Source organism: Aythya marila (assembly GCF_965140915.1).
Source record: "Aythya marila genome assembly, chromosome: 30".
NCBI classification, from domain to species: Eukaryota; Metazoa; Chordata; class Aves; order Anseriformes; family Anatidae; genus Aythya; species Aythya marila.
This window is the reverse complement of record NC_139071.1, coordinates 498,851-511,396: the sequence shown is the minus strand read 5'-3', so window position 1 is coordinate 511,396 and position 12,546 is coordinate 498,851. Positions and strand designations below refer to the sequence as shown.

General features: G+C 59.0%; 2 protein-coding genes across 10 annotated transcripts in view; both read right to left on the bottom strand.

Annotated features, from left to right (window-relative positions):
- Positions 1-588: 588 nt before the first annotated feature.
- On the bottom strand, positions 589-5,176 carry STAC3 (SH3 and cysteine rich domain 3). Of its 2 annotated transcripts, none has more exons than XM_082781223.1 (12): positions 5,043-5,176; positions 4,223-4,289; positions 3,546-3,807; positions 3,303-3,400; positions 2,982-3,057; positions 2,802-2,896; positions 2,624-2,690; positions 2,367-2,416; positions 2,150-2,253; positions 1,611-1,662; positions 1,261-1,398; positions 589-1,049 (listed from the first exon to the last, which is right to left on the bottom strand). In XM_082781223.1, exons 2-12 carry the CDS (start codon positions 4,286-4,288, stop codon positions 951-953), a joined length of 1,107 nt encoding a protein of 368 aa, XP_082637349.1. In that variant the 5' UTR covers position 4,289; positions 5,043-5,176; the 3' UTR covers positions 589-950. The 2 variants fall into 2 exon arrangements, with proteins under 2 accessions (XP_082637349.1, XP_082637350.1); XM_082781224.1 differs by having other exon boundaries at positions 3,546-3,804.
- Positions 5,177-6,161: 985 nt separating this feature from the next.
- The window catches only part of R3HDM2 (R3H domain containing 2), a 56,731-nt gene continuing 50,346 nt past the window's right edge, over positions 6,162-12,546 (bottom strand). For 4 of the 8 annotated variants that reach the window (XM_082781367.1, XM_082781369.1, XM_082781370.1 and 1 more), the window contains 9 exons: positions 11,836-11,962; positions 11,164-11,402; positions 10,622-10,776; positions 10,219-10,319; positions 9,314-9,483; positions 8,985-9,129; positions 8,796-8,896; positions 8,367-8,451; positions 6,162-6,867 (listed from right to left, as the gene is read on the bottom strand). In XM_082781367.1, coding sequence (XP_082637493.1) covers positions 6,524-6,867; positions 8,367-8,451; positions 8,796-8,896; positions 8,985-9,129; positions 9,314-9,483; positions 10,219-10,319; positions 10,622-10,776; positions 11,164-11,402; positions 11,836-11,962 — 1,467 coding nt within the window. In that variant the 3' untranslated portion in view covers positions 6,162-6,523. The remainder of the gene's footprint in view (positions 6,868-8,366; positions 8,452-8,795; positions 8,897-8,984; positions 9,130-9,313; positions 9,484-10,218; positions 10,320-10,621; positions 10,777-11,163; positions 11,403-11,835; positions 11,963-12,546) is intronic. The other 4 variants (XM_082781373.1, XM_082781374.1, XM_082781372.1 and 1 more) reach the window with 2 other exon arrangements.

Genomic DNA, 12,546 nt, shown 5'->3' with positions numbered 1-12,546 from the left:
GGAGCCCTGCCAAGGGGCCCCAGTGGCCCTGTCCCCATCCCCGTCCCCATGGGTACTGTGACCTCGGTGGGCCCTGCCCCAGTCCTCGCAGTGGAACCCCGAGTGCTGCCCTCGCAAGGGGCCGAGGCTGCGGGGGCCTGGATGGAGCCCCCCTGTCCGCTGTCCTGGGCGGGCACCTGTTCCTGGCTCGGTGCTCGCCCCATGGTTCCAAGGACTTGACCCGTCCCTGGCACTGTCACCTGTCACCCACAGCCCCTATTCGGGCCCCGCTGGGCCCACTGCCAGCACTCGGCCCCAGCCCTGTGCAGGCCGGGGGAACATGGGGCCCCTGCCGAGGCTGGGCCAGCTCAGTGCACGCGTGGAGCACCCTTGGGTGCCAGGGTTCCACCAGAGGAGCTGGGGGCAGAGGGGGCCTGTGTGGGCGAGGCCTGGGGGAGGCTGGGCCGAAGTTCCAGGCACACACGCGAGGCAGGAACGTGCCGCACAGAGTGTCACGCATGGGCTGTGCAGGAAAGCATCACTGCAGCCCCTTCCGCAGCAGCACTGTGGTGACCCCCCCCTCTCAAGGACGTTCAAAGCGGGGAGGGCTCAGGAGCAGACATGTATTGCCAAAACACAGAATTACACAGTCCAGAGCACTGGGACAGAACCCCACTGACACCCCCAAGTCATCCACCACCCAAGGCACAGGAGCTGGGTGGCATCCAAGCAGCCCCCTCCTCACACCCAGGGTCTCTGCAGGCACCAAAAGCCCCAGAGGGGAACAGCCCCAGAGTGGCACCTCCCGTGCCCCTGGCCTGCCCAGTCCTGGTGGAGACGGTCCCCACCGAAGGCCCCATCACCACAGGCATCAGGGACAGGGTGCCAGCCATCCCTGCCTGGCTCCGCAGCTCCCTGCAGCCAGGGTCCATCCGTCCCCCCAGCTGGGGGGCCCCGGGATGCTGCCCTGCTCAGATCTCCTGCAGGAAGTCCACGGGGAAGAGCCCCACTTTGCGGCCGGTGTAGACTTTTACGTAACCGTTCACCTCCTCACCTTTCTGCACCACGATCTGGGGGGGAAAGGGGTGTGGGTGAGGTGCGTGGGCCCTGGTCAGCAGGGGAAGGGGGTGACCCCCAGGAAGAGGGGGACAACAGAAAGGGTCCAGTACAGGGTGCTGGGGGAGACAGACATCGAGGGAGGGGGGCAGTTAATGAAAGGGGGCTGGGGCAGAGATGGGGGGCTCAAAAAGCACTGGTTGTGACCACCTGGTCCTGCCTCACCTGATCCTTCTTGAGCGTGATCTGCCCAATTTCCCGGTTGCCCACGAAGGAGCGAGTCACCTTGTGCACCCGCTCGCCAGCCCGCACCCGGATGATGAAGTTCGGGGGGAAGTAGCCAATTTTTTCACCAATCTTCCCCTGAAAGAAGTCCACGGATGGATGTCAGGCAGGGGTTGGAGTCAATCTATAAGACCCCCAGATACCCTCAGCCTGCAGATTGTGCGTTGATTAAAACACAGCAAATTTAGGGGTCTGTGCCCTTGGAGTGCAATTTGCACCTCCAGTCGAGCTCTCCCTTTTCTTTAAGCTCTGCATGTCTTCTCTCTGTGTCTGCAGGATATCAGCCTTACCCGCCACCACTCCTCATTGGAGTCATCAACCACCGTGATCTTCTCCCCTGGCCTGCAAAGGGAAGGAAGGGCTTGGTGTGAGGGGGGCTGGGACCACTCTGCTATGGGAGAAAAGGAAAATTGCTCTTCCCGTGGCACAGACTCTTAGGGCTCCATGTGGAGGATGCACACAGCTCACGGACTCATGGACAGGTCCTGTACATGAGCAGCTCAGCCTCAAGTCTGGGGTGCAATAAATCAGCGGAACCATAAAAGACAAACACCAGCAACCTTAGAAATGAGGCTTGTGCCCAAAACCTGGGAGCTGGGAGAGCTGGCTCAGTGAGAGCCAGGGCTCCCCCTCGATGCTTTACCCATATGGGCAGAAAATCCACAAAACCTACACCAGAGCCAGCATGGCTCTAAATTCTGCCCTCATTAAGTGGCTGAACCCTCTGGGCTCCGAGAACCTCACTGTTGAGGTGATGGCATCTCCCCCTCCCCACTGGACAGCCCTTCCCCCCATCACTCCCGTGCCCACCGTGTGGCTGCGAACTCACGGGAAATCCAGGTCATCTTTCTCCAAGGCTTTGAAGCGATAAAGCGCCACAAAATAGTGAGACTGTAGATAGCCACCACGCATCCCCGGCTGGGGCTTCTTGTTCTTGGAGAGCAAGAAAGGGGGGTTCAGGGCTACAGGGAGACTGGGCACAGCCCCAGGGAGCCCAGCAGGGAGGGCTCAGAGCCTTTGGGGTGTAGGGTGAGGATGATGCATACCTTATCATCTGTCGTGCTCTTCTCAGCCTTCTTGTCCCCTTCAGAAGTGCCTGGAAATGGGAGGGGAGTGGTGGTGGTGACATTTCTCCTGCTGCTGCCACCCCACCCATGGCACCAGCCTCGTCTCCAGGACCTCTTATGCTCAGGAGATCCAAGACCTGAACTGGAGACCCCCTGTCTGCAGGGCAGATCCCACCCTGGGGGGGCCCCTTCTGTACAGTCCTCCCCGCAGCTCCTTCCCTGTCCCATGCACTCACCGCCCTCCGTTTTGCCCCCTTCTGGTTTTGTGGCCTCGGGTTCCTCATCCATCATCGCAGCCAAAGGCTGCAAGGCAGAGAGCAGTCAGTGGGCAGGGAGCTCCGGGTGGCACTGGGGCACAGGCTGCGGGGCCAGGACCCTCGTGCCTTTGGGGTGACAGCTCAGCCCTGCACTCACATTTTTCTTGTCATCCTGCCCTTTCTTGCGCTCCTTGTTGGCCATAATGACGCCTGTCCGGAGGGTCTCGAACACAGGGTCACTCCTGTTGGCTGCTGCTGGGGCACAGACACTGTGAGAGGGGTTTGGCCACGGGATGTGAGGAGAGGGGGACAGCCCCGGCATGGGGACACTACTTACAGAGCATCTCCTTGACACAGGCGTACTGCTGGTCACTGTACAGGGGTGAGCTGTACGCCCGGCGAAACCCTGGGGGCTAGGAGTGGGAGGGGGGTCAGAGCATCGCCACCACCCAGACCCATGAGGGCTCGGCGGTGGACATGGTGCCTGGAGGTAGCTCAGGGTGCTGGGCAACCCCTCAGAACCAGGAGGGCAGGGGGGTGATGGGGTGACGGCACCCAGGCTATGGCTGCAGGGACCCAGCCGCTCGCTCCCCACTGTGGTGCTGGGGTTTTCCCTGCGGGGAGGCGCCGTGAGCCCAGGGCTGGGGGGAGCACTCACGATTTTACCGAAGCAGCGTTGCATCTCCACGTAGGACTGGCAGTGGTGGTGGATGTTCGTTTTGCAGTTCTTGCACCTCAGGCCGAACTTGTTGTTGACTGGCCGTGGGGGGGTGGCGGGGGGGAAAGGAGAGGCAACGTGACACTGCAGCTGTGGGAACGGCTGGGCTCGGGCCCTCGCCAGCCTTGGCCCCCAGCCCTCGCCCTGCCCGCGGCCCCCAGCCCGAGCACCCGTGGGACTCACGGACGATCATGCGGGCACAAACGTCACAGAACTTGGGCTTTTTGAAGTAATGATCCTTGAACTTGTGGGGTTTGTCATTGACAAGTTTCTGGGGCTCAGGAGGGGGCTCAGGCTCCTCCTCCTCTTCCTCCTCTTCCTCCTCCTCGTAGATGTAGTAGATGGGTCCCCCTGAGGGGCTGACAAGCTCCCCATTGGGCTGCGGATCTGGCGCCACCTCCTCCTTGGGTTTTCGCTGGAAAAGTTGCTTCAGCTTCTGTAGCTGCTGGGACAGGAGAGGATGCATTGTGCACTGTGGGTGCAGCGGCGAGGAAGGCAGGCAGAAAAGCTGGTGCCCGGCTCTCTGCTCCCATGCTCTGACCTAGAGACCCCTTCTTCCCCCCTAGGTGGGGGTAAATCCAGGAACCCTGGGGCAGAAATGCTGGGAGGATGGGGTCCTTCTCCCAGCCCAGTGAGGTCCCCAAAAAAGGAGCAGCTGTGAGTCTGTGGGGATGCAGCGCTCCAAACTGGCAAATGGCCATCTAGAGCCCCACTTGCCTTGGGGCCTGGTAGGCATTCCTGATCCCACAAAGGGTCCTGCATTCCCAAGCCCACAAAGGCTCCTGCAGCTGCTGCAGGGACTGTGCTAGGAAGCTGGCTTCCCCCCACCTGCCCAAGCTGTCCTGCAGGTACCCACTTACCCGGCTCTTGGGTTTCCCACCTGAAGCGGGTGAAGCTGGCGGCTCTGGCACTTCCTTCTCTGTCATACTACCGGGGAAAACAGAGACACGGTGTTGGCTAGGGCTGGCCCCACTGCAGGTCCCTGGAGGGAGCAGGAACAGCCAGACCTTGCTGGATGGGGAGCATCCCCCGAGGCAGTGTCATCTCCTGCCACCCTGCCTGCCCCAGGAAGGGGCCACCTTTGCTGGGGACAAGTCCCAGGGGCCCTGCTGCAGAGACTGGAGAGCAGCAGGCGCTGCTCCCAGCCCAGCGCACGCAGCACCGCTGCTCGCAGGCTCAGAGACACAGTGCCAAGTGCTGTGAGCCAGACCCTGGGCTACTGCATGCGTCACTTCTGCCCAGACATCTCCATCTCACAATTAAACTGCAAACGGTGCCACTCTTGGCCCCCTGTGACAGGCGTGCATGTTTCACTGTCCGACATCATGGCACAGCCCTGCTTTCTCCTCCCCAGCAGCCCAGTGCTACCAAGGGGATGGGATCTCTCCTGCATCCCCCCAAAACATTCCTGATTCCATCTCTGACAGCCAGCCCACCATCTGCACAGCCCCTCCACCCAGACATCACCATGTTTGGTGCTACCTAACCCCGGGCTCCCACATACCCCCATGGAAACCCCCCAGGATGACCATTAAGGAAACAGCGATGGGGGCTGGGGAGTCCTGGGGCAAGGGGTGCTGCTGGAGCCAAGGGGCCCCGGGGCCTTGCAGTGACGTGTGTGGGGTGGGGGAGGGCTTGGGGGGGGTCAGTGGCCACGAGGAAGGGGAGCTGTGCACTTACGCCGTGTTCGGAGCTCACGTCCCGCGACGAAAAACCCTGCAAGGGGTGGCCGGTGTCAGAGCCTTTGCTGGCTGCGGAGCCCCCAGCCCAATGTGCTGGGTGCGCAGGGAGGGGGGCAGCCGCCCCAGTCCCGTGGAGAGCGGGAGTGACAGGCCAGAGGGGAGCCGACAGCTGAGCGCTGGCGGAGGCTGACGCCGAGAAATTGGAGCCCATGCGCGAGCCGGGAGGGGAGCGGGGTGGAGGAGCCGCTGGCTATTTGCGTTGGTGGGTTGCTGGGCGTCACAGCGGCCCACCCACCCCCTGGCACGGGGCAGCCACAGAGCCAGGGCACGTCAAGTACTCCACCAGCCCCACTGCCTCATTTGTTGCTGCATTCAATGCCCCTGCAGCTGGGAGAGGGAAAGGAAAGCGGGGCAGCAGTGGGTACCGGGCTCTGGTGGCTGTCCCGGGCAGCAAACCCTGCTGGTCTGCTCTCCGCTGGGACAGAAACGTGCACAGGGAACCCACTGCTGCCTGTGCTGGGTTCTGTGGTCCTGGAGCTGAACCCCAGTGCCAGAGGTCCTGGACCTCTGTCCCCGAGAGGCTGTGGGTGGCCCTGGAGCATGGGTTGGAGCCCAGCCCTTCCAGGTAGCTTTTACCTCTCCACCTGCTTGTGAAGGTAGTGTCCAAGTGTGGCAAGAGGCTCCAGCTGCTGCGTGCAGTGCCATGGTGAGGTTGGTACCAGCCCAACTCCTGTACATGCAGGGCAGGAGGGTTGCATCTAGCAGCTCAAGGGCTTCTCCCATTTAATCCTGGTGCCCCCTGGCAGGGAATACAGCCGGGGACACCCCAAATGCCATCCCACACAGCTGCGTGGGGCCCAGCTGCTGGGAAAAGAGGCTATGAACATCCAAAAGGGGGACCCAGACCCAGGTCAAAGGGTGCAGTGCTCCTTTCCCAGTCTCAGCTCCCAGCCTTGGCAAGGCCACAAGCCCTTGCACACACCAAGCACCAAGCATGGGGCAGGACCGGGGCAGGAACACACCCTCCTGAAAGCCAGGGAGCTCATTCTGCTCTCTGGCTGTCATCTTACCTCAAAGAAGCAAACAGAAAACCCCTAGCACTGGTACTGACAGAGAATGGTAAAACAGCGTTAAAGTGATGGACAAGTTTTCTTTTTATATTTAAAAACAACCTCCCCCCAAACAAAAACAAAAATACCCCCCAAAATAATAACCAGATTAAATAAAATGTGCAGTGAACATACCAATCAACACCTGTATGTGCAGTTCAACACAGTGCTTAACAAAACAATATACACAGGGTAAGGTGGGTGGGCATGGGCGTCACTCCAAAAAAAAAAAAATCAATTTCTTGTCTCTTAATTAAGTCCATATAAATATATCCAGGAAGGAGGGCGAGAAGAAGGGAGGGCAGAAAGGAGGAGAGAAGGCAGAGGGAAGTGCCTGCAGTCCAGTGTGCTCTGTGCCCATGCATGAGCCCTACTGTGAGCTGGCACGTTCCAGCACTCGCAAGTCGTAGTTCTTTTTGGCCACACGCAGCTTGAAGCGGCTGAGGGAGTTGTTGAGGCGGAGGGAGGCATTCTGGGCAGCCAGCGGGCTGGGGAACACGGCCACGATGGTGTATAAGGCAGCAAGGTCAGTGTGTCTGCTGTTCTCTGGAGTCCCGTTGCTGTCCCCGCCAACCCCATCTCCGCGACGCCCCTGAGTCTCTTTGAGCCACTGGATTTTGGCACCAGCCATCGCAAGCTGGGTAAAGAGCTTGTCAGCCTCTGTCCGTGTGATGCCCTCAGGCAGGTCCGTCACCTCCAGCACTCGGCCCAGCACTGCGATGGAAAGACAAGCACATGTCAGCAGCTGCGGTTCTAGAGTGGCAACAGCACGGAGGGATCTGATGCCTCACCAGCTCTGGGGTTGGAGCGGTCGGTCTCTACCTCGCCCATGAAAGCAGAGCTTTGCTAAGCTGCCCCCACAACAGAAATGTATTTTTTGAAGCCAGTCACTTCTTCCCCCTCAAGCCGCCCCTACCAGCCTGGTCCCTGCAATGCCCCATCCTGACCCTTGCTAGTCCCCTGGAGTCAGCTCCAAGAGGAGACTGCTACTTCCCAGGGCTCCAGCAACACCAAGTCCTCCTCGCTTCCTTTGTCTGGGCTTGGCTTTTCAGTTAGGGCTTTCCCAGGTGTCCTGCCCCACCTTCCCACCCTCTGCCCTGGCAGGGAGGACAGGCTGCACCCGCAGACAGATGGCTGTTGCACCTTGACATATGCAGACCCTGAACGTGACTTTGCCCACTGTGCTTCCCCCACAGGGAGCAGGATCCCCTTGTGTACCCAGGCCAGCGTCGTGCCAAACTCTCTGCCTCTGTCCTGTGGTACCCAAACACTTCTGCTGCCTCCTGGCTCCAGCCCTGGCTTTTGGGCTTAGCGGAGGGCTGGCTGAATGGATTCTTTGCTAATATTAACATGGCATGTAATGAACATGCCAGCTGCAGGGAGGGGGGACAGCTCTCCAGGCAAGCTGCTCTTAAAGGGCCCCCTGCAACCGGCTGTGCTTGCTGGTGACGAGGAGGGGATGTGGGGGACACATCTGGAGCCTCCAGAGAGCCCGTGCAAACTGCCTGCCCTACAGGCCAGGCTCACACCCAGCCAGCAAGGCTTGCACAACTGGGGGGAGAAGCCAGACTCCTTCTGGCTTGACACAAGCAATTGGGGACTCCTGGGAGGGAAACAGGAGGGAAATGGTCCTTCCCTCCACTCCTGGAAGATCCCAAAGCTCTTCATAGAGATGAGGGCTTTGCAGCTCCTGGCCCCACTGGGAAACTGGCACATTAGAGGGAAGGGGTGCTTGGGAGGATAATGGTGGGAACAAGGTATCAGAGGTCTGGGCAGTTGCTGTCTGCTGACAGAGGAAAAAACCCTGAGTTCTGCCTGCCAGCCCCACCTGCTCCATCATTTCAACCCTCATGGGGGCCATCAATAGGGCCCAGGTGACCTGGTGCTCATTCCTGCCTTTCAAATAGTTTTTCCCCTCTCTTCCGCAAAAGCTTTGATCGGTGTAGGCAGCGTTCACTGCAACCTGAGCAACCCTTGTCCCCTCACCTCCCTCTGGACACAGCTGAGAGAGACTGAGCATCCCCACATGCCCCAGTCAGGCCTCACATGGGCTGTGGGGTGTGCGTGGGGAGGTGGTGGGGGCAGGAACTGGTCTGTGGGATGCTTGTGTGGGCAGAGGGGGCATCTGGGATCTCTGCCAATGCCACCTACACCCCGTGCAGGAGGGACCAGGCAGAGGGCAAAAGGGGAATTGCTCAAGGAAGGTCACTTGCCTACATCACTTGTCCCAAGGTCAGTGGATGCTGACTTGAGGGCGTGCCTCTTGCTCCGGTTTCCATGTTTCATTCCAGTCTGTCCCTTAAAGAATAAAAACAGCAGCACGTCACCCGAGGAGAAATGGTGGCCTCACAGTGCATCCCAGGGCAGCGGGTGGGCAAGACCAAATGTGACTAGGGGGAATGGAGACACCTGGGTGAAACCTGCACCACTGGCACCTTTGTAGTGGCACTGTGCTTCTGAGGTTAGAGGAGACCAGGACACAGCCTTGGTTCCAGGACACTCCCAAGGACCTGGGGCTTACAATGCTTCTAGGCAAAGCCAGGGACAAGGTGAAATTCTAAGCCCAGTGTGGTCTGTGGGGGGGGTCTTGCTCTGCTCCCACAGCAGTGAAAAGGATGGATGGGGGTCAGCCCCCGTTTTACCTGGTGTGTATTGTAGTTGGGCTGGTTGTGGAGCAGTGGTGGGGGACAGATAGACAAATTATACTGCAGCGGCTGGCCCAGCAACGAGTAACGCCCATCACCTACAAAATTTGAAGCAAATATTGGTAGGTGTCTAAAGAAATCACAGGAAGGACCCACCCCTGTGCTGTTCCCACTCTTTTCCCTTACCTTGTGCTGGACCCATGGGCCGGGGGAACTGTGTGAGGACTGGGAGGGAGCTCAGCCCCGTGCAGACGCTGTTGAGGTTGGTGACAGGAGACGGCGTCGGGGACTGCGTGGGCGACGTGATGGGGCTGTTCAGCTGGGTGCTGGCCTGCAGGAGGGAGAGGGTCAGACACTCCCAGTGCTTGTGACCAGTCCCGATCCTGTCTCACCACCGTGGGATGAGCCCACCCCCTTCTCCCAGCCCACGCACACAGCATAGATGCCGGCGTCCTCTTTCTCCCACCAGGCTGCTCCCAAAAGATGAGCCGCCTTCCTCCCAGTCCTCTCAATACCTGAGCACTGGTGTCTGGGTTGTACAGGTCTCCTGGCTTCTGCCCCCGCTGGTCCAGGCTGTAGTACTTACAGTGGCTCCACTGCACCACAGGGGCGTTCTGGGGGGGCTGGGGGCCATTGGGTACATTCAGCTGCATCACAACCACGCCAGGGCCTGATGGAGACACCCCTGGGGAGAGAGGACAGCAGCAGTATTGCCCAGGCTCTGCACACTGCTGCTGCTCGCTGTGGAAGAAGAGGCAGCAACTGCAGCCTTGCACTCTTCCCAATAACACCTCTGCCTCACTCTCTCCTTCACCATTCCTGCCTGCCCAGGTGGATGAAGAGAGGCCCTACTAGAACCCTGCCAAGATCTCTGATATCATGCCTTACATCAGAGAGATGACTTTTTATCCAGGAAAAATGCAAGAAGAGGGGACGAGCCGAAGACAACTTGTGTGACCTCTCTGAGCATCACAACACAACCCCAGGCAAAGGATCTGACCCCAGAGCTGGGCGCAGAGCCCAAGTGTTCTGGTTCCAGCTCCAGCTCTTGCAGTAATTCACCAGGCCCCACCTCACACCCCTGCAGCTGGGACAGGATGCAGGGATCCAGCTCTGTCACCCCATGAGCTGCCCCGGTGACACTAAGCCCTGCTGCCAGCAGAGGGAGTCTGCAGCCCACAGCAACTCGCTATGGCTCCTACCCTACCTGCCAAGGTTTGGGGACACCAGGCACAGGCCAGCATCAGCCTGTGAAGCCAAATCACTTTGCCACATCCTGAGGACTCACAGTGAGCCATGGGACGGGTAGCAGTAAGAGAGACTGGTCTATGAACTGGCAGCCCCTACACCCCTTTTGCCCCTGAAACCTGATCCAACCCAGGCAGAATTGATGCCAACCCTGACTGGGGACCCCTCTTACCTGAATACTGCTGCTGCATCTGTGGGGGGCTGCAGGGCGAGGGGGACTGTGGCATCTGGTACTGTTCAGAGCCGGGCGGCTGAAGGAACCCCACCGAAGGGCTGTGAAGCAGAAAGTGCTCTGAGAAGCTGCAGAGGATGGGGAAGAACCAGCAGGACTGTATGCAGAAGCAGCCCCCTCAGTACATGAGAAGCTGGAAAGACAGCTGCCTCTGGGGGAGCAGCACTGCATCCTGCAGGGCAGCTGTGCCCAGGAACCACTGGCTAGGGGATTTAGCACAGGGCAAGCTGAAGAGACATTTATGGTGCCCTACCACCTCCCCTAGCTGCAGGAGTAGGACGTGGGACCCTTTTGGCAGCAGGGTCTCCCTCCCCATGGCAGGCCAGAGATACAGAAGCTCTACCTGGTGCCATTCTGCTGGGCAGTTGGGATGACGCTGTAGTAGATGGGTACACCCCCAGCCTGAAGCCCCCCCTGTACGGACTGGCTGGCCGGTACGAGCACTGGCTGCTGGAAGGGCTGCTGGACCACACTCTGGGACTCGTTGGCCACGGGAACCTGTGCAGGGAGGAGAGAAGCAGCTGTCTGGAATGTAGCAGGGAGAATTGACCCCAAAGAGACGCCACTGAGGTCCATACAAGGTACAAGAGATACCAGGCAGTTGTCTACTGCTGTCCGGAGCAATCTTGCCCAGGAAAGGGCAGCCTCTCTCAGCTCTTCTTGGAACACAGTGGCTAAGGGTGCGGCACGCAGTCCTTCTCAAGAGCTGCCCTACACTGGTTCAAATGTGAACATGTCCCCCACCCTAGCTGGCAAACACGCATGATCTTCTCAAGACGAACATGCCTGACTCTGGCTCCGTCCCTTGCAGCAGGGCGCTGCAAGGCCTGCAGAGCTGAGGTCCCCTCCCCAGCAGCCCCTCACTGAAAAGCAACCGATGCCTACCTGGTATGAAGGCAGTGGAGTGTACTGGACCATCAGACCTTGCATCTGGCTCCCCATACTGTTCCTCTGGCTGCTGAGGAGGCTCGGGGGCTGTGCCTGCTGCACTCCCATCATATTCTGCATCTGGCCCCCCATACTGTTCCTCTGGCTGTTGAGGAGCCCCCCGGGGGGCTGTGCCTGCTGCACTCCCATTACACCTTGGTATGTTTGCTGCTGGTTGGACATCATTGGCTGTAAACCTGTCAGAAGAACATTTAAATGGAGCAGTTTTGCAGCTGGCCAAGGTAGGCAGCCTGTGACTTGGCGTATGAGAGGTGAAATCCTGCTTCGGCCCCTTCTCTTACTAAACAGTGAGAAAAGGGCTTCCCTCCTGGAAGATGTTAAAAGAGCTGAAGGAAGCTCCTGGCAGCACCCTGCAGCACCTCAGTGTAGGCTACGTGCTGAGAGGGAGAGAAAAGAAAGCCCCTGCAGCCAGGCCAAGTTTCAGCTTTGCTTTGCACTGTCAAGAGGCACTCTCTAGCCAGCAAATCCAGCAAAGAGTGGCAGAAGAGCACCTTAGGACAAGGAAGAGTGCCGGAACCCAGACAGTGCAAGGGAGATCCTTAAGAGCCAAGGGAGTGCCAGGGAAGGGAAACATGCTGCTCCCTCCCCCCTTCCATCCCCATCCCTTACCAGGTTGCTGGGTTTGCTGGGGGAGCTGCTGCGTGCGCTGGGAGCTGTAGGCCACTGGGTGACTGAGAGATCGGTATTGCTGGCTGGAGTTTGGGTACTGCCCAGGAGGGTAGTAAGAAACCTGAATCTATCAAAAAAAAAACACAACCAAAAACAAACAAACAAACAAAAAAAAACAACATGGTGATGAGAACATAAGAAGAAGTGGGACCAAGAAAGCTGGACCCTCAGGACCAGTTTTCTCTCTCACCTGGCCTGACTTCTGCTGAAAAAAATACCAATCAGGGCTTTGGCTCTGGCCAGATGATGGCTCCTCAGGGAACTGCAGCCCCTGCCCGCTCCTCCCAAGCCTGCACTTCCAAGCTTTTCCCAGCAGTGCAAGAGCACAGTAGGCACAATTCTCACCATAGCTCAGGGGAACAATCCTAGAGCCATAATGTCCTGCGAGACCCCAAAGAGAGCTTAGAGGTGTCAGTCCTGAATCTGGTCACTGTCCCTCCCCCAGTCTGAGCCAGAAATGGACAGAGGGCTCCCCAGGCAAGTGCCTTGTGAGCTCAGAGTGACAAGGGGGCAGAAATCATACTGAGCCTAGCAAGGGAGCATGTGGCCAAGTGCTTTGACCCCTCTGTATCGATCCAACACAAAGAAGCAGCAGAAAAAGAGGGGGCCCGCTCCCAGGAAACCATTTATTCTCTTGCCTGTTCCCCAGCA